The following is a 20,547-nucleotide window of genomic DNA, read 5'->3' on the forward strand; positions in this document are numbered from 1 at the left end:
TTTGATTGTTTTCTTGTTAAAGCACCTGCTTCCCCCAAAGCTGTATGTAATTGTTGTCCTCTGCCTTTCATATCCTGTGGGTCTGCAGTGGTGAGAGCTGCATTAATCATCCAAAATTGGTACCGACGGTACAGAGCTCGACTGAGCGCCAGACAACATTATGCCCTCGCCATCTTCCAGTCTATCGAATATGCTGACGAGCAAGGCCAGATGCAGGTCAGTTTGACCAAAAGCACCTCTCTCTCTCTCTCTCTCTCTCTCTCTCTCTCTCTCTCTCTCTCTCTCTCTCTCTCCATCCCTCCCCTCTCTTTCCCCTTCCTCTTTCTCTCTCTCTCCCCCTCTCCCTCCCTCTTTCTTGTTTTGAAGGAATGAAACTATGGGTCTGTTTGAAGCAGAGGAACCTTCATGAAATGCTTTCACAGAGGCTGTAATGATATTGTTTTGCAACTAGCTATTGAGAGATTGCACTTTGGGGAGATGTTTTTCAGCTTTGAAGTTCACATTTTTAGAGCAATGCCAGATGTCTAACTAATAAAAATAGTCTTTTTCTATTTTTTAAGCATATTTTCTAATGGTAAATGAAGTCATTACTTTATGAATGGAATTTTTAAAAAAAATGCAAGTGGAAAAGTTGAACCCAGAGCCTTGTACATGTTAGTTAAACACTGTACCACTGAGCCATATCCTCAGCCCAGAAAAAATAGTTGTGTTTGCATATGTTCCTGTATGTGTAGGTATACGAGTGTGTGTACATACATGTGCATGTGTGTGGAATGGGTATTATTCCTTAAGAACTGTTCACCTTTGCTTTTCTGAGATAGGATGTTTCCTTGAGATCTAAAGCTCCTCAATTAGGTTGGGGTTATTAGGGAAGTGATCTTGTCTCTGCCTCCCCAATTCTGAGGATATAAGTAGATGCCCTGTCCAACTTTTTATATAGGTTCCTGGGCTCAAAGTCGGGTTCTTATGGCAAGCACTTTGCTAACTAAGCTATTTTCAAACCCCTTCAGACAGGATACTTTTAGGCTTTAGAAAAGAAAGAATTTTCTGGGAAGAAGTTGATGAAAGTTCTAAAAGAAAATCTGTGAATGTGAAAGCCCTTTATAAAGCTTACAGCACAAAATTCATAACTCTAGCTTTAATACTCACTGATAAAAATGAATACCTTTTAACCATAAAATGACCTTAGAAAGTTCTTCAATATAATTATCAACGAAAGAACCAATTTACCTAGAGTTTATCCCAGTATGTAAAAGAAAATTAAGAATGCAACCAAACTCTGGAAAAAGAAACACAGCAAACTCTGCTAATGGCAGGGACAAGGTGACATTGATGAGTAGTCAGGGATATTAAGAGAGACTTCTTATTTTCCTTTGATATTGTTTAAAATTTTAACAACCATATTTAAGTGTCAGACTATAGTCTTTAAAAATAATTAATCCAAGTTCAAAAAAAGTTAAATTGGCAAATTTCTTCTTGGTAGCTATTAAAATAATACAGATTAGGCCAGGCATGGTTGTACGTGTCTTAAATCTAAGGACTCAGGAGGCAGAGACAGGAGGATCTCTGTGAGATTGAGGCCATTCTGCTCTATATAGTGAGTTCCATAACAACTAGAGTTACACAGTGAGACCCTGTCTCAACAGAACAAAACAAATAAAACAAAAGAAAATAACCAACCAACAAAACAACAAGTCAAAATCCACCACTACCAGCAACCACAACAAAAGTTACAAGTCATTCAATGTTCCCGTATTGCTCTGATTAGAAGCCTTTAAACAGTATTTATTTTTGTGTGAATAGGTGTTTTGCCTTCGTGTATGTCTGTTCACCATGTGTGTTGTATACCCATGGAGGGCAGAAGAAGGAATTGTATCCCCTGAGATTGGAGTTACACATGTTTTGTGAACTGCTATGTATGTGCTGGGAATCAAGTGATGTTTCTCTGGGAAAACAGCGAGTGCTCTTAGCCGCTGAGCAATCTCTCCAAACCCATGTAGGCTATCACTTTAAACAGTATTTATCATGCCATCATATAGATGAAAAGGAGAGCATAATGAACAAAACTTTGTAGTTGCCTTAGAGAGGACTCCTTGAGATGGAGTCTGGTTGAGACAGTGACTTACTGAGATTGACAGAATGTTTTCTGGCATAACCTTTAAGGAAGTAAAGCATGATAGGACCAGCAAAGAAGCCAGGAAAAACTATTCTTTCTGGACAAGCCTAACTTCGGCCTGATCCCAGGAGAAAGCCTCACTTCAACCTGATCCCAGGAGAAGTGCTGAAATGTGAAATACAGCTTAGCCTGTCTCATACATGGCAAGGAGGTAGAGAACTGCACGGTTACACTCTTGCTTCAGTTGTGGATGGCAGCTTCCCAGGAAGAATTCATATATAATTTCCTCCGCATCTCTGTGTGATGCTGCCCATCTGTGACTCTTGGCATGTGCTGTAGCAGGGAGATGAACACAGCAGGAGAGTAAGGGACTTTAGTAGAGCTCTGCTATTTGCTGTAGTGTCTCTTTAGTCTTTATTAATGATTTATATCATCTTATCTTGCACAGCTATCCAGCTTCTTTTCTTTCATGTTGGAAAACTATACAAACACACACAAGGAAGATTCAGGTAAGTGGAAAGGAAGTTTATCCTTTTAAGGTTTTATTATTCTTATTTTAAAATTATGTATATGTGTGGGGGGGTGGGCAGGTGAGTACAGAGTCCACGGAGGTCAAAAGGGGACATTGGATTCTCTGGACCTGGAGTTGCAGGAGGTTAAGAGCACTGCGGTATCGGTACTGGGAACTGAACTCAGGACCTCTGCAAGAATAGTACGTATTCTTTTTTTTTTTTTTTTTATTAACTTGAGTATTTCTTATATACATTTCGAGTGTTATTCCCTTTCCTGGTTTCCGGGCAAACATCCCCCACCCCCCTCCCCTTCCTTATGGGTGTTACCCTCCCAACCCTCCCACCATTGCCGCCCTCCCCCCATAGACTAGTTCACTGGGGGTTCAGTCTTAGCAGGACCCAGGGCTTCCCCTTCCACTGGTGCTCTTACTAGGATATTCATTGCTACCTATGGGGTCAGAGTCCAGGGTCAGTCCATGTATAGTCTTTAGGTAGTGGCTTAGTCCCTGGAAGCTCTGGTTGCTTGGCATTGTTGTACTTTTGGGGTCTCGAGCCCCTTCAAGCTCTTCCAGTTCTTTCTCTGATTCCTTCAATAGGGGACCTATTCTCAGTTCAGTGGTTTGCTGCTGGCATTCGCCTCTGTATTTGCTGTATTCTGGCTGTGTCTCTCAGGAGCGATCTACATCCGTCTCCTGTCGGTCTGCACTTCTTTGCTTCATCCATCTAGTCCAATTGGGTGGCTGTATATGTATGGGCCAAATGTGGGACAGGCTCTGAATGGGTGTTCCTTCAGTCTCTGTTTTAATCTTTGCCTCTCCCTTCCCTGCCAAGGGTATTCTTTTTCCTCATTTAAAGAAGGAGTGAAGCATTCACATTTTGATCATCCGTCTTGAGTTTCGTTTGTTCTAGGGATCTAGGGTAATTCAAGCATTTGGGCTAATAGCCACTTATCAATGAGTGCATACCATGTATGTCTTTCTGTGATTGGGTTAGTTCACTCAGGATGATATTTTCCAGTTCCAACCATTTGCCTACGAATTTCATAAACTCGTTGTTTTTGATAGCTGAGTAGTATTCCATTGTGTAGATGTACCACATTTTCTGTATCCATTCCTCTGTTGAAGGGCATCTGGGTTCTTTCCATTTTCTGGCTATTATAAATAAGGCTGCGATGAACATAGTGGAGCACGTGTCTCTTTTATGTGTTGAGGCATCTTTTGGGTATATGCCCAAGAGAGGTATAGCTGGATCCTCAGGCAGTTCAATGTCCAATTTTCTGAGGAACCTCCAGACTGATTTCCAGAATGGTTTTACCAGTCTGCAATCCCACCAACAATGGAGGAGTGTTCCTCTTTCTCCACAACCTCGCCAGCATCTGCTGTCACCTGAGTTTTTGATCTTAGCCAATCGCACTGGTGTGAGGTGAAATCTCAGGGTTGTTTTGATTTGCATTTCCCTTATGACTAAAGATGTTGAACATTTCTTTAGGTGTTTCTCAGCCATTCGGCATTCCTCAGCTGTGAATTCTTTGTTTAGCTCTGAACCCCATTTTTTAATAGGGTTATTTGTTTCCCTGCGGTCTAACTTCTTGAGTTCTTTGTATATTTTGGATATAAGGCCTCTATCTGTTGTAGGGTTGGTAAAGATCTTTTCCCAATCTGTTGGTTGCCGTTTTGTCCTAACCACAGTGTCCTTTGCCTTACAGAAGCTTTGCAGTTTTATGAGATCCCATTTGTCGATTCTTGATCTTAGAGCATAAGCCATTGGTGTTTTGTTCAGGAAATTTTTTCCAGTGCCCATGTGTTCCAGATGCTTCCCTAGTTTTTCTTCTATTAGTTTGAGTGTGTCTGGTTTGATGTGGAGGTCCTTGATCCACTTCGACTTAAGCTTTGTACAGGGTGATAAGCATGGATCGATCTGCATTCTTCTACATGTTGCCCTCCAGTTGAACCAGCACCATTTGCTGAAAATGCTATCTTTTTTCCATTGGATGGTTTTGGCTCCTTTGTCAAAAATCAAGTGACCATAGGTGTGTGGGTTCATTTCTGGGTCTTCAATTCTATTCCATTGGTCTATCTGTCTGTCTCTGTACCAATACCATGCAGTTTTTATCACTATTGCTCTGTAATACTGCTTGAGTTCAGGGATAGTGATTCCCCCTGAAGTCCTTTTATTGTTGAGGATAGTTTTAGCTATCCTGGGTTTTTTGTTGTTCCAGATGAATTTGCAAATTGTTCTGTCTAACTCTTTGAAGAATTGGATTGGTATTTTGATGGGGATTGCATTGAATCTGTAGATTGCTTTTGGTAAAATGGCCATTTTTACTATATTAATCCTGCCAATCCATGAGCATGGGAGATCTTTCCATCTTCTGAGGTCTTCTTCAATTTCTTTCTTCAGTGTCTTGAAGTTCTTATTGTACAGATCTTTTACTTGCTTGGTTAAAGTCACACCGAGGTACTTTATATTATTTGGGTCTATTATGAAGGGTGTCGTTTCCCTAATTTCTTTCTCGGCTTGTTTCTCTTTTGTATAGAGGAAGGCAACTGATTTATTTGAGTTAATTTTATACCCAGCCACGTTGCTGAAGTTGTTTATCAGCTTTAGTAGTTCTCTGGTGGAACTTTTGGGATCACTTAAATATACTATCATGTCATCTGCAAATAGTGATATTTTGACCTCTTCTTTTCCGATCTGTATCCCTTTGATCTCCTTTTGTTGTCTGATTGCTCTGGCTAGAACTTCAAGAACTATATTGAATAAGTAGGGAGAGAGTGGGCAGCCTTGTCTAGTCCCTGATTTTAGTGGGATTGCTTCAAGTTTCTCTCCATTTAGTTTAATGTTAGCAACTGGTTTGCTGTATATGGCTTTTACTATGTTTAGGTATGGGCCTTGAATTCCTATTCTTTCCAGGACTTTTATCATGAAGGGGTGTTGAATTTTGTCAAATGCTTTCTCAGCATCTAATGAAATGATCATGTGGTTCTGTTCTTTCAGTTTGTTTATATAATGGATCACGTTGATGGTTTTCCGTATATTAAACCATCCCTGCATGCCTGGGATGAAGCCTACTTGATCATGGTGGATGATTGTTTTGATGTGCTCTTGAATTCGGTTTGCCAGAATTTTATTGAGTATTTTTGCGTCGATATTCATAAGGGAAATTGGTCTGAAGTTCTCTTTCTTTGTTGTGTCTTTGTGTGGTTTAGGTATAAGAGTAATTGTAGCTTCGTAGAAGGAATTCGGTAGGGCTCCATCTGTTTCAATTTTGTGGAATAGTTTGGATAATATTGGTATGAGGTCTTCTATGAAGGTTTGATAGAATTCTGCACTAAACCCATCTGGACCTGGGCTCTTTTTGGTTGGGAGACCTTTAATGACTGCTTCTATTTCCTTAGGAGTTATGGGGTTGTTTAACTGGTTTATCTGTTCCTGATTTAACTTTGATACCTGGTATCTGTCTAGGAAATTGTCCATTTCCTGAAGATTTTCAAATTTTGTTGAATATAGGTTTTTATAGTAAGATCTGATGATTTTTTGAATTTCCTCTGAATCTGTAGTTATGTCTCCCTTTTCATTTCTGATTTTGTTAATTTGGACGCACTCTCTGTGTCCTCTCGTTAGTCTGGCTAAGGGTTTATCTATCTTGTTGATTTTCTCAAAGAACCAACTTTTGGTCCTGTTGATTCTTTCTATGTTCCTTTTTGTTTCTACTTGGTTGATTTCAGCTCTGAGTTTGATTATTTCCTGCCTTCTACTCCTCCTGGGTGTATTTGCTTCTTTTTGTTCTAGAGCTTTTAGGTGTGCTGTCAAGCTGCTGACATATGCTCTTTCCTGTTTCTTTCTGCAGGCACTCAGCGCTATGAGTTTTCCTCTTAGCACAGCTTTCATTGTGTCCCATAAGTTTGAGTATGTTGTATCTTCATTTTCATTAAATTCTAAAAAGTTTTTAATTTCTTTCTTTATTTCTTCCTTGACCAGGTTATCATTGAGTAGAGCATTGTTCAATTTCCACGTATATGTGGGCATTCTTCCCTTATTGTTATTGAAGACCAGTTTTAGGCCGTGGTGGTCCGATAGCACGCATGGGATTATTTCTATCTTTCTGTACCTGTTGAGGCCCGATTTTTGACCAATTATATGGTCAATTTTGGAGAAAGTACCATGAGGAGCTGAGAAGAAGGTATATCCTTTTGCTTTAGGATAGAATGTTCTATAAATATCCGTTAAGTCCATTTGGCTCATGACTTCTCTTAGTCTGTCGACATCACTGTTTAATTTCTGTTTCCATGATCTGTCCATTGATGAGAGTGGGGTGTTAAAATCTCCCACTATTATTGTGTGAGGTGCAATGTGTGTTTTGAGCTTTAGTAAGGTTTCTTTTACGTATGTAGGTGCCCTTGTATTTGGGGCATAGATATTTAGGATTGAGAGTTCATCTTGGTGGATTTTTCCTTTGATGAATATGAAGTGTCCTTCCTTATCTTTTTTGATGACTTTTAGTTGGAAATTGATTTTATTTGATATTAGAATGGCTACTCCAGCTTGCTTCTTCTGACCATTTGCTTGGAAAGTTGTTTTCCAGCCTTTCACTCTGAGGTAGTGTCTGTCTTTGTCTCTGAGGTGTGTTTCCTGTAGGCAGCAGAATGCAGGGTCCTCGTTGCGTATCCAGTTTGTTAATCTATGTCTTTTTATTGGGGAGTTGAGGCCATTGATATTGAGAGATATTAAGGAATAGTGATTATTGTTTCCCTTTATATTCATGTTTGGATGTGAGGTTATGTTTGTGTGCTTTCATTCTCTTTGTTTTGTTGCCAAGACGATTAGTTTCTTGCTTCTTCTAGGGTATAGCTTGCCTCCTTATGTTGGGCTTTACCATTTATTATCCTTTGTAGTGCTGGATTTGTAGAAAGATATTGTGTAAATTTGGTTTTGTCATGGAATATCTTGGTTTCTCCATCAATGTTAATTGAGAGTTTTGCTGGATACAGTAACCTGGGCTGGCATTTGTGTTCTCTTAGGGTCTGTATGACATCAGTCCAGGATCTTCTGGCCTTCATAGTTTCTGGCGAGAAGTCTGGTGTGATTCTGATAGGTCTCCCTTTATATGTTACTTGGCCTTTTTCCCTTACTGCTTTTAATATTCTTTCTTTATTTTGTGCGTTTGGTGTTTTGACTATTATGTGACGGGAGGTGTTTCTTTTCTGGTCCAATCTATTTGGAGTTCTGTAGGCTTCTTGTATGCCTATGGGTATCTCTTTTTTTAGGTTAGGGAAGTTTTCTTCTATGATTTTGTTGAAGATATTTACTGGTCCTTTGAGCTGGGAGTCTTCACTCTCTTCTATACCTATTATCCTTAGGTTTGATCTTCTCATTGAGTCCTGGATTTCCTGTATGTTTTGGACCAGTAGCTTTTTCCGCTTTACATTATCTTTGACAGTTGAGTCAATGATTTCTATGGAATCTTCTGCTCCTGAGATTCTCTCTTCCATCTCTTGTATTCTGTTGGTGAAGCTTGTATCTACAGCTCCTTGTCTCTTCTTTTGGTTTTCTATATCCAGGGTTGTTTCCATGTGTTCTTTCTTGATTGCTTCTATTTCCATTTTTAATTCCTTCATCTGTTTGATTGTGTTTTCCTGGAATTCTTTCAGGGATTTTTGCCATTCCTCTCTGTAGGCTTCTACTTGTTTATTAATGATTTCCTGTGTTTCCCTAAGTGTGTTCATGTCTTTCTTGAAGTCCTCCAGCATCATGATCAAATATGATTTTGAAACTAGATCTTGCTTTTCTGGTGTGTTTGGATATTCCATGTTTGTTTTGGTGGGAGAATTGGGCTCCGATGATGGCATGCAGTCTTGGTTTCTATTGCTTGGGTTCCTGCGCTTGCCTCTCGCCATCAGATTATCTCTAGTGTTACTTTGTTCTGCTATTTCTGACAGTGGCTAGACTGACCTATAAGCCTGTGTGTCAGGAGTGCTGTAGACCTGTTTTCCTCTCTTTCAGTCAGTTATGGGGACAGTGTGTTCTGCTTTCGCGCGTGTAGTTTTTCCTCTCTACAGGTCTTCAGCTGTTCCTGTGGGCCTGTGTCTTGAGTTCACCAGGCAGCTTTCTTGCAGCAGAAAATTTGGTCTTACCTGTGGTCCCGAGGCTCAGGTTCGCTTGTGGGGTGCTGCCCAGGGGCTCTCTGCAGCGGCAGCAACCAGGAAGACCTGTGCTGCCCCTTCCGGGAGCTTCAGTGCACCAGGGTTCCAGATGGTCTTTGGCTTTTTCCTCTGGCGTCCGAGATGTGTGTGCAGGGAGCAGTCTCTTCTGGTTTCCCAGGCTTGTCTGCCTCTCTGAATGTTTAGCTCTCCCTCCCACGGGATTTGGGTGCAGAGAACTGTTTATCCGGTCTGTTTCTTTCAGGTTCCGGCGGTGTCTCAGGCGCAGAAGTCCCGCTGCTCCTGGGCCCTCCCCCAGGGGAGCCCAGAGGCCTTATACAGTTTCCTCTTGGGCCAGGGATGTGGGCAGGGGTGAGCAGTGTTGGTGGTCTCTTCCGCTCTGCAGCCTCAGGAGTGCCCACCTGACCAGGCGGTTGGGTCTCTCTCTCACCGGGTCTGGGAGCAGAGAGCTGCTGCGGTCCGGGATCCGCGGGTGTGGGAAGAATAGTACGTATTCTTAACTGCCAAGCATTCATTCCACTCCTAAAGTATAGTCTTTTGAAAAGCAGTTGTTAGTCATTGAATTGCATTCATTAGGAAATATAAAGGAAAATGGGAAGTGCTATGCACTTAAAAGATGCTTACCTTTCCGTTCTGCATGGCACCCAACAAACAACTACCAAAATCAGTTTGACTTGGTTTTTTACTTTTTATTTATTTTTTTGTCCTCTCTGAATGGTATTTGCTAAATCAACATTTAATTAAAAAGAAATGATAATATTGAACATTCATTTGTTAACTACTTTGTCTTGAACCACAATCTGTTGATACATACCAGTAGCTCAATAAAGAAGATCTTATGTATTACTCATAGAACTTCTATGCTTACAAAAATCCAAATATTCTGAGTATTTCACTCAGTGGAGCCAAGGTGAAAATGTTAGATGAAATGTAATTTTTCTTCCTCTGTCTCTGTCTCTGTCTCTGTCTCTGTCTCTGTCTCTGTCTCTCTCTCTCTCTCTCTCTCTCTCTGGCCTGTATGTTTGCTTTGTCTTAAATATTTCTCTCACAGTCCATGAAATGAGTGGTAAAGTGGGTCCTGTAATAGCTATTTGAATGGATTCATTATTTGAGCCATGGCGATGTTATGAATATGGATCTGACCTTCGATCCTCTTTCTTGCACATGTTCTTTTGCTCTGTGATGTTTTCAGTCATGTTGATAAAGTTTTCACCTAACATTTCTCCTTGATCTTATATTTCCCAAACTTTTAGAACCCTTAGATAGTTTGTGGTTTATATTTTATTTCTCATTTATATTGGAATATTTAAAAATCTGTAACATATACTAATTGTTCTCATAATTCCATTTAAAGATTGACAACTGTTTCCTACTTAACATACACAAGACTCATTTTAGTTTGATTTTCTTTTCTCAACCAGAATTTGAAAGAGTCATAAATCAACCAAGGCCATTCATCAACTCTTGTTTGCTTTAAATTATCCAGTTTGTGATATTCTGCTACAATAGCATAGGCTAGACTAAGATACTTTCTATAATGCAGATATCAATTTGTCTATCATCTTTATTTTGAACAAGAGGCAGACATAAGACATATATTTTTCTTGCTAAATAAAATCGTCCTGTTACTTCCAAAGTAGATGCCAAATCTAAAAGCTGTAAAACAAAACAAAATAAAAACCAAAAACCCCTTTGGGCTAACAATTTTTATTTAACAACATGCAAGGTATTTAGGAACACCCCTCCCCCGTGTGTGTGTGTGTGTGTGTGTGTGTGTGTGTGTGTGTGTGTGTGTGAAATAGAGAGTGAGAGAGAGAGGGAGAGAGAGAGAGAGAGAGAGAGAGAGAGAGAGAGAGAGAGAGAGAGAGAGGGAGAGGGAGGTGAGAGGTGGGGAGAGGTATGTGTGTGCATGTAGAGTTCAGAGGATGGTGTCAGGTTAGTTTCTGCCTGCTCTGAGAGCTGAAAGCCAGACACTTGGAACTCTCTTACCCTACTTTATCCCTTTAACCCAGAGTCTCTCATTGAATGTAAGCTGACTATTATTCAGTGATCCCCACATCTCCAGCTTCCACCCGAGATGAAGTCACAGAAGAATGCAGCCATACTTGGCTTTTTGGTGGGAGCTTAGAAATTTTCAGCTAGGCTGAAAAATTAGCCACACTCAGGTCCTCAAGCTTGCAAAGGAAGTACTTTTATCCATTGAGCCATCTGCCTAACCTCTTAAGTGCATCTTTAAATGATCTGGTAGATACATTTCTCTAAAATTTTTTTAAACACAGGCATGCACACACTGTCTCTCTCTCTCTTACACACAAACACTCAGATTATACACAGAGAGAGGGGGACAAGGGAAGGGAGATGGAGAGGAAGAGGGAAAGGGAGAGAATGTGTTCTCACACATGGCATATGTGTGTGAGGAGGTCAGAAGACAACTTGGGGCCTGCACCCAGAGCTGAACTACTTCCACAGCTCTCTGTACCAAATTCCATGGGGGAGAAAGCTGGACTCTCAGAAAAGTGGACAATCCTGAGTACTCAGAGGAGATCACAACTTCTGCTCACATTCCTTGCCCAAGAGGAACCTGCCTAGTGCCCTCTGGATACAGGAACCTAAGAGTAGTCAGCAACAGGAACCTTCTAGTTTCTGCCTGAACTGAGAGCTGAAAGCCAGACAGTTGGAGCTCTGAAACACCTGAGAGCAGAGGTAACCAGCACTTTTGCTCCAAGCAACCCAACTGGAGGCTTCAGGTCACACAAACCCAGGAGCAGCTCTCTGTTCCCAGATCCAGCTGAAAGAAAACAGGTCTACAGGAGTGTTGACACACAGGCATAGAGCAGGGTCAAGCCACTGTCAAAGACCTCAAGACAAGCTAACACCAGAGACAACCTGATGGCGAGAGGCAGGTACAGGAACCTAAGGAATAGAAACCAAGACTACTTGGCATCACCAGAGCCCAGTTCTCACACCAAAACAAATACTGGCTACACACCAGAAAAGCAAGATTTGGATTTAAAACCATGTCTGATGATAATGATAGAGGACTTTAAGAAGGACATAAAAGAGTCTTAACTACAAGATAACATAGGTAAACAAATAGAAGCCCTTAAAGAGGAAATGCAAAAATCCCTTAAAGACTTACAGGAAAACACAACCAAACAGGTGAATGAATTGAACAAAACCATCCAGGATTTAAAAATGGAAATAGAAACAATAAAGAAATTGCAAAGGGAGACAACATGGAGATAGAAAACCTAGGAAAGACATCAGGAGTCATAAACACAAGCATCACCAACAGAATACAACAGATGGAAGAGAGAATCTCAGGGACAGAAGATTCCAGAGAAAACGTTGTTACAACCATCAAAGAAACTAAAAAAGGCAAAAAGCTCCAAATGCAAAACATCCAGGAAATACAAGACATAATAAGAAGATCAAATCTAAGGATAATAGGTATAGAAGACAGCAAAGACTCCCAACTTAAAGGGCCAGTAAATATCTTCAACAGAATTAGAGAGAAAACTTCCCTGATCTAAAGAAATAGATGCCCATAACACACAAGAATCCTACAGAACTCCAAATAGATTGGACCAGAAAATAAATTCCTCCTGTCACATAATAGTCAGAACACACACACACACAAAAAAAAAAAACACACAAAAGAAAGAAAGAATAGTAAAAGCAATAAGGGGAAAAGGTCCAGTAACATATAAAGGCAGACCTATCAGAATCACACCAGACTTCTCACCAGAGACTATGAAAGCCAGAAGATCCTGGACAGATGTCATACAGACCCTAAGAGAACACAAATGCCATCCCAGGTTACTGTATACTGCAAAACTCTCAATTAACATTGATGGAGAAACCAAGATATTCCATGACAAAACCAAATTTACACAATATCTTTCTACAAATCCAGCCCTGCAAAGGATAAGAAATGGTAAAGCCCAACACAAGGAGGGAAACTACACCCTAGAAAATGCAAGAAAGTAATCTCCTTGCAATGAAACCAAAAGAGCCACACAAACATAATTCCACGTCTAACAACAAAAATAACAGGAAACAACAATCACTATTCCTTAAAATCTCTTAACATCAATGGACTCAATTCCTCAATAAAAAGACAAATACTGACAGACTGAATACATAAAGAGGACCCAGCATTTTGCTGCCTACAGGAAACACAATTCAGTAACAAAGACAGACACTACCTCAGAGTAAATGGCTGGAAAACAACTATCAAGCAAATGGTCTGAAGAAGCAAGCTGGAGTAGCCATTCTGATATAGAATAAAATTGATTTTCACCGAAAAGTCATCAAAAAAGATAAGGAAGGACACTTCATATTCATCAAAGAAAAAATCCACCAAGATGAACTCTTAATCCTGAATATCTATGCTCCAATACAAGGGCACCTACATACATAAAAGAAACCTTACTAAAGTTGAAAGCACATATTGTACCTCACACAATAATAGTAGGAGATTTCAACACCCCACTCTCATCAATGGACAGATCATGGAAACAGAAACTAAACAGAGACATGGAGAAACAAACAGAAGTTATGAACCAGATGGATTTAACAGATATTTATAGAATGTTTCATCCTTAAAAAAAATACCTTCTCCTCAGCACCACTTGGTGTCTTCTCCCAAACTGACCACATAATCCGTTACAAAACAGGTCTCAACAGATACAGAAAGATAGAAATAATCCCATGCATCCTAACAGATCACCACAGGCTAAGATGGTCTTCAATAACAATAAGGGAAGAATGCCCACATATACGTGGAAATTGAACAATGCTCTACTCAATGATAACCTGGTCAAGGAAGAAATAAAGAAAGAAATTAAAAACTTTTTAGAATTTAATGAAAATGAAGATACAACATACTCAAACTTATGGGACACAATGAAAGCTGTGCTAAGAGGAAAACTCATAGCGCTGAGTGCCTGCAGAAAGAAACAGGAAAGAGCATATGTCAGCAGCTTGACAGCACACCTAAAAGCTCTAGAACAAAAGAAGCAAATACACCCAGAACGAGTAGAACACAGGAAATAATCAAATTCAGAGCTGAAATCAGCCAAGTAGAAACAAAAAGGACCATAGAAAGAATCAACAGAACCAAAAGTTGGTTCTTTGAGAAAATCAACAAGATAGATAAACCATCTACACGATGGAATATTACTCAGCTATCAAAAACAATGACTTTATGAAATTCATAGGCAAATGGTTGGAACTGGAAAATATCATCCTGAGTGAGGTAACCTAATCACAAAACAACACACATGTATGCACTCACTGATAAGTGGATATTAGCCCAAAAGCTTGATTATTTACTCAGGATACAATCCACAGACTACATGAAGCTCAAGAAGAAGGATGACCAAAGTCCAGAAGCTTTACTCCTTCTTAAAAGGGGGAACAAAAATATTCATTGGAGGAAATATGGAGACAAAGTTTGGAGCAGAGACTGAAAGAAAGGCCAATCACAGCCTGCCCCACCTGGGGATCCAGCCCATATACATACAGACACCAAATCCAGACAATATTGCTGATGCCAAGAAGTGCATGCTGATAGGAGCCTGATATAGCTGTCTCCTGAGAAGCTCTGCCAGAGTCTGACAAATACAGAGGTGAATGCCAGCAGCAAACCATTGGACTGAGAAAGGTGTCCTAGTTGGAGGAGTTAGGGAAAAGATTGAAAGAGCTGAAGAGGTTTGCAACCCCATTAGAACAACAATACCAACCAACCAGAGCTCCCAGGGACTAAACCACTACCTAAAGAGTACACACGGACAGACCCATGGCTCCAGCTGCATATGTGGCAGAGGATGGCCTTGTTGGGCACCAATGGGAGAAGAAGCCCTTGGTCCTGCCAAGGCTGGACCGCCCAGTGTAGGCGAATGTCACAGGGGATGGGGAACACCCTTATATGAGAATGGGAAGGGGGTGTGATAGGGGACTTATGGACGGGAAACCAGGAAAAGGAATAGCATTTGAAATGTAAAGAAAAATATATCCAAAAAAATTAAAAATAAATACATAAATAAAACATCAGAAGGAGGAGGAGGAGGGGGAGGGAAGGGTGAGGGTGAGTGGGAGGGGGAAGAAGACAACTTGCAGTGTTCGGTTTTCTCTATCATGAGGATCTTAGGAATTGAGCTCAGGTTGTCCTGATTAACAGCAGGCACTTTACCCACTAAGCCATCTTTCTGACCCAGAAATACTCTTCAAAGTGGCAAGAAGAATGGTGTTTTATTGGCATGGTTAAGAATATACAAGTGAGAGCCATGAGTATGCTCAGGCTACAGAAGAGGTGTGCCTCTAGTGTCCTCTGCTGTGGTAAAAAGAAGGTCTGGTTGGACCCCAATGAAACCAATGAAATCGCCAATGCCAAATCCTCTCAGCAGATCAGGAAGCTGATCAAAGATGGCCTGATCATCCGGAAGCTTGTCCATTCCCGGGCTCAATGCCGGAAGAACACCTTGACCCGACGGAAGGGCAGGTATATGGGCATAGGGAAGTGGAAGGATACTGCCAAAGCTCGGATGTCCGAGAAGGTGACCTGGATGAGAAGGATGAGGATCCTGCGCCGGCCTCTCAGGAGATACCGGGAATCTAAGAAGATCACAGCCTGTACCTGAAGTTCAAAGGGAATGTGTTCAAAAACAAGTGGATTCCCATGGAGCACATCCACAAACTGAAGGCAGACAAGGCCCGCAAGAAGCTACTGGCTGACCAGGCTGAGGCTCACAGGTCTAAGACCAAGGAGGCACGAAAGCACCGGGAGGAGCGCCTCCAAGCCAAGAAGGATGAGATCATCAAGACTGTCCAAGGAGGAAGAGACCAAAAAATGAAGCTTCCCTCATGTCTGTACATAGTGGCCAGGCTATGGCCTCACGTGGATCAGTCATTAAAATAAAACAAGCCTTTGTCCTTGAAAAAAAAGAATATACAAGTGAAACTAATGAAAGCAGTGAGTAGTAACTGAATGGAAGGAAGTAGGTACTTTGCCATTTTGAAGACAATCATTTGTGCTTCATATTCTTGTTCAAAAATATTTTGTGGGGTGAAATAGAATGATGAAATGAAACGTGGCTCTCTCCACTAAAGATCTAATATGTTATTCTAGACTCATTTCAGAGTCACTTTTATAGGGTTTTAGAGCCACAGATGGCTGGCTTGCAGCTCAGAGATATTTACTCAGACTCTCCATTTTTTAAAATCTGCATTTTGGAAAAGAAACTTTGCATATGATTTAAAAATATAACAGAACATTTCTTCTCAAAGAAGGGAACAGTGTTTTTCTTGAAATATAATGCACATTATAGGAAAATATACAAATTATATATGCTTGAAACTGTCTCAAAGACAACATGCCCAGGAAACAAGTACTCCGAACAAGAACTAAAACATGATGGTTAGAGATGTAGCTCAATTGATAGAGTGCTAGGCTGAGTGCCCTGGGCTCAGTCCCTAGCACTGCAAAAGTCAAGCATGGTGACACTGGCTTACAATCTCAGCTTTTGAAGAGGATGTAGGAGGACTAGAAATTCAAGGTCATCCTTGCTGCATGATATCTTCTCTCAAAAGTTAAAAAAATTACCCAGTCATTATTGGAGCCACAGAAACTTCCCTTCTGTTTTATCTAGTTAGAACCCAACTTCCATGGCACTATGGAACTGTTTTGAACTTCTGTGTCATTAATTAATTAATTAATTAATTAATTAATAATGCTTATTTGTAATTTATTTGTAGAAGTAGAAACATACAGAATAGACCTTGACTCTAGCTTCCTTTTACTAAACATTGTATTTGGGAGATCATTCTTGTTATTGTAATTTAGTCATTCTTATCATTGAATAGCATTCCATTTTAACAATGCATTCTAACTTATGCATTCTGTTGTTTATGTGTACTTGGATTGTTTTCAATTTGGCATTATAATCGTGCTCTCATGCATATTTATGTACATATATCTTTTGGTGAATTATGCAATCTCCTCTTGACACCGTCCCTCTTCCTCTATCCTTCTGCTCCCTCTCCTCTTCACCTTTCCCCTTCTCCTCTTCATTTCCTGAGGCAGAGCTACAATAAGGTGACGTGGAACTTTCTATGTAAGTCAAGCTGGCTTTGAACTCTTAATCAACCTACCTCAGCATATTGAGCACAGGAACGACAGGCATATGCCGTTATGCATGTACTTTGTAGGGTGATTTCTCACAGCTTCTTTGGTGGGAGGATTCCAGACATCCTTTGCCTAGGCCTGCTTAACTCAAGTGCTAAGATCTTTTAGCAGCTAGAAAATTAAACATTCCCAGATATTAGGCCAGCAAAGTGTCTCAAGACATCTTGGCTATAAAAGGGAAATGGATCCTAAAGTAGTACTTGTGCTGGTTAGCACACTACATCCTATGCAAAACTCAACCATGCCAGCCCCTTTCCCTATTCTTCTACTTGCAGGGCTGAAACAGGCTCATAGAACTTGATAGAGAGTAGAGGCCACATACAAGTTCCCAGTCTGCATTCATAATAGTTTCTTTTCCAGTTTATTTGTTAAACTTTAAAAAGGCAAAGTTGCCATAGGTTTAAACAGAGACTGGTGGGAGTATGCTGAATCATATGAAAGTGTTGTTTAGACTTTTCTTCTGCTTCCCCATCAGCCAAAGTGTCCCCTTAGACCATACAGTTTACATAAATTCTCTTTAGGAATACGTGTGTGTGTGTGTGTGTGTGTGTGTGTGTGTGTGTGTGTGTGTGTATGTATGTATATTTTTAATTTTTTGTGGCGCTAGAGTGTTTTCATTTTTTGTTGCTGTGGTGAATAGAATATTTTCGAGCATGCCATGTTTCCATTACTTACTTGTAACATTCCATTAAATGTTTATGACCATATCTTATTTGTGCTTCTACTGAATATTGCTAGTAGTTTATGTATTGTTACTGATGTTTTTGCAGTAGACTTTACCATGTACCATGTGCTTCAGTAATTTACATAATTTCATCTAGTATTCATTATTTACCTTTTTGAGTGTAGACTCTGAGGGTTTGAGGGTAATCATTCAAGGTTATCTTATCAATGGTGAATTGTTATTGAAGCTTATGCAATTACTCTGTGTTATATTTAATTCTCTTATCAATTTTTGAAGTTTTTCTTGAGTTTTTAAATCACACCATATATTTATATATATTTAGTTATTACTCTCTATATAGTTACTACTCTTATTTTGGTTTCACATCTTATTGAATTGGCTAGCAAAAGCAAAAGTGTATTCAAAAACAGTAAAAGTAGGCAGTCTTTTTTTTTTTTTTTTGATGACTTAATGGAAACCAGTGTTACTTACTTACTTAAAATAATTATGCCAAGGGAGTATCCTTCCATTCCATGTTTTTTAAAATCAAAAACTTATGTTTACTTTAATAGATGTCACCTTGGCATCGATTGAATTTAATATATGGGCACTAATGATTTTGACTGAGATTTATAATTAGGAAATGAAATAACTCTTAAGTGTCATATAGTGCTTTTCTTTGTCCAGCACTATGTGGACCTTGTTTTCAAAGTACAATGAAGGTGGTTATTATTAAGCAGATACTATATTTGTGGAAAAACTTGTGAAATTCTAGTTTTTCCTAAAAATATCCTTTTTCCCCGTCAAGATGAAAGACAAGATCTTTTAAGTGTGACTCATAGGCAGTGACAGGATTTAGTTGTTATCATCCAGTAGAGAAACGAGAAGTTGCAGCATGTGTGAAGGCAATTGTTTAAAAGTTATTTTCTTATTACAACTTACAGAGGTATCATTTGGTTGTATTAATATTTGATTATATTCAATTAGTTTACATCCATGTTCTCAAAGTTATACAGCAAACACCAAAGGATTAACTCCAAATAAATGTTGCACAAATCTTCATATATCACTTGCATTCATTAAATTCTTATTTATTAGTTACAGGCCATAAGGACAATAATCATTAGAAATGTTAAAGCTTAGCTTATACAGGATATACAGTAGTTATTAGAAGAGAATCTCCATTGCTATTTTCATGTTGATAAAAGCCCAGTAGAAGGATAATGCTTTAATATATATTGATTAATATTTCCTATCGGAGGCTGGAGAGATGGCTCAACAGTTAAGAGTACTTGATATTCTTCTAAAGGACCTAGATTAATTTCCTAATCCCTACAGGACAGCTCACAACCATCTGTAACTCCAGAGCCTGGGAATCCAATGAGCTCCTCTTGCCTTTCTGTGCACCAGGCATGTATGTGGTGTAGTATATACACGCAGGCAGACGTCCATGCACATAAACCAAAATTAAAATAAATCAATCTCAAATATTTCATATTGTGCAGTTTTATTAAAGAGTTGGCTTAGAGAATCTTTCCATTAATTTATCACTAAACGTTTAAAGAAATAAAGGTCATTAAGTCTATGGGAGAAAGGGCTATACTAAGCTTATTGATTCTAAAAGAAGAATATTTTATTTTGTTCTAGACTAAAGACTGCCTACTTTTACTGTTTTTGAATACACTTTTGCTTTTGCTAGCCAATTCAATAAGATGTGAAACCAAAATAAGAGTAGTAACTATATAGAGAGTAATAACTAAATATATATAAATATATGGTGTGATTTAAAAACTCAAATAATTAGACTCAAATTATAATTACTGCTGTTGACAGAATTTGTTATTAGCCAGTGGAAAGGAGAGAAGTGGCAACATTTACAAAGGCACTGACAAAGAAAATGGAATCTTTTCTTCAAAAATAACCTTTTTCACGATCTTTGAAAATTAATTTTTGGTTAGCACACAAATAAACAGTTTTCTTTGTTGAGGTAGTTTTTCATTCATGTCTCACAGAGCTATGTTTCTCCAATATATCAGTTAAAAGTATGTAAATAACATAAGTGCATTTTTATAGAGTAAAAATCACAATGGCTAAGAGTTTGGCAGCTGCTTTGCTCCTACTGGATTGTGTAATCTAGCCTTAAAAAGAGAGGGGGTACCTAGTCTTACTGCGACTTGGCATGTCATGTTTGATTGTTATTCATGGGAGGCCTGCCCTTTTCTGAAGAGAAGTGGAAGAGGGTAATGGCTGGGAGTTCGGGGGAGGCGAGATGGGGAGAGGGACTGCAAGGAGAGGAGGAAGGGGAAACTGCAATTGGGATGTAAAATAAATACAGACAAAAACAGTTTGGGGGTCTAGGTCAATGACTCACTTAGCAAATCCTTGTCATATAAGCATGAAGAAATGAGTTCGAATCTCTAGCATTCACAAAAAAATCTGGGCACAGTGGTGTATACTTGCAGTTCCAGGGTTGAATAGGCAAAGAAAGACAGGGTTGAATCCATGAGGCTGTTAGCTAGCCAGCGTTGGGAAATCAGTGACCTCTAGGTTCAGTCAAAAACTGACATAGAAAGCAATTGAGGAAGATACCTTTGGCCTTCTCATGCACCTGCACACTTGTCTATATGTGTACATGTACTGCAATATACATGTCCACACAGAGTTTAGGGATAGGATTCTATTTGTCTACATACTGTGCCCCCACTTTAATGTATAAAATAAGAAAATAACAGTCCTCATCTGCTTATACTGGTACATACTAAGCATTCAGGAAGTCATCTTTGTTGTCATTGTCGTCATCATCATCAACATTATCGTTTCCTTATTAAAAAGGTAGAATTGGGGGCTCAAACTTGGAAGCCTGCTGAATTTTGAAAGATGAAGATAAATTATCCAAAACAAAAAGA

General features: G+C 39.5%; 1 protein-coding gene across 6 annotated transcripts in view; it reads left to right on the top strand.

Annotated features, from left to right (window-relative positions):
• Ppef1 (protein phosphatase with EF-hand domain 1) overlaps nucleotides 1-20,547 on the top strand; it is a 157,175-nt gene that overhangs the window by 83,228 nt on the left and 53,400 nt on the right. For all 6 annotated transcript variants that reach the window (XM_063280083.1, XM_039099837.2, XM_039099840.2 and 3 more), the window contains 2 exons: nucleotides 89-216; nucleotides 2,565-2,625. In XM_063280083.1, the coding sequence (XP_063136153.1) occupies nucleotides 89-216; nucleotides 2,565-2,625 (189 nt within the window). The remainder of the gene's footprint in view (nucleotides 1-88; nucleotides 217-2,564; nucleotides 2,626-20,547) is intronic.

This window comes from Rattus norvegicus, chromosome X (genome assembly GCF_036323735.1).
Source record: "Rattus norvegicus strain BN/NHsdMcwi chromosome X, GRCr8, whole genome shotgun sequence".
In the NCBI taxonomy this organism is placed as follows: Eukaryota; Metazoa; Chordata; class Mammalia; order Rodentia; family Muridae; genus Rattus; species Rattus norvegicus.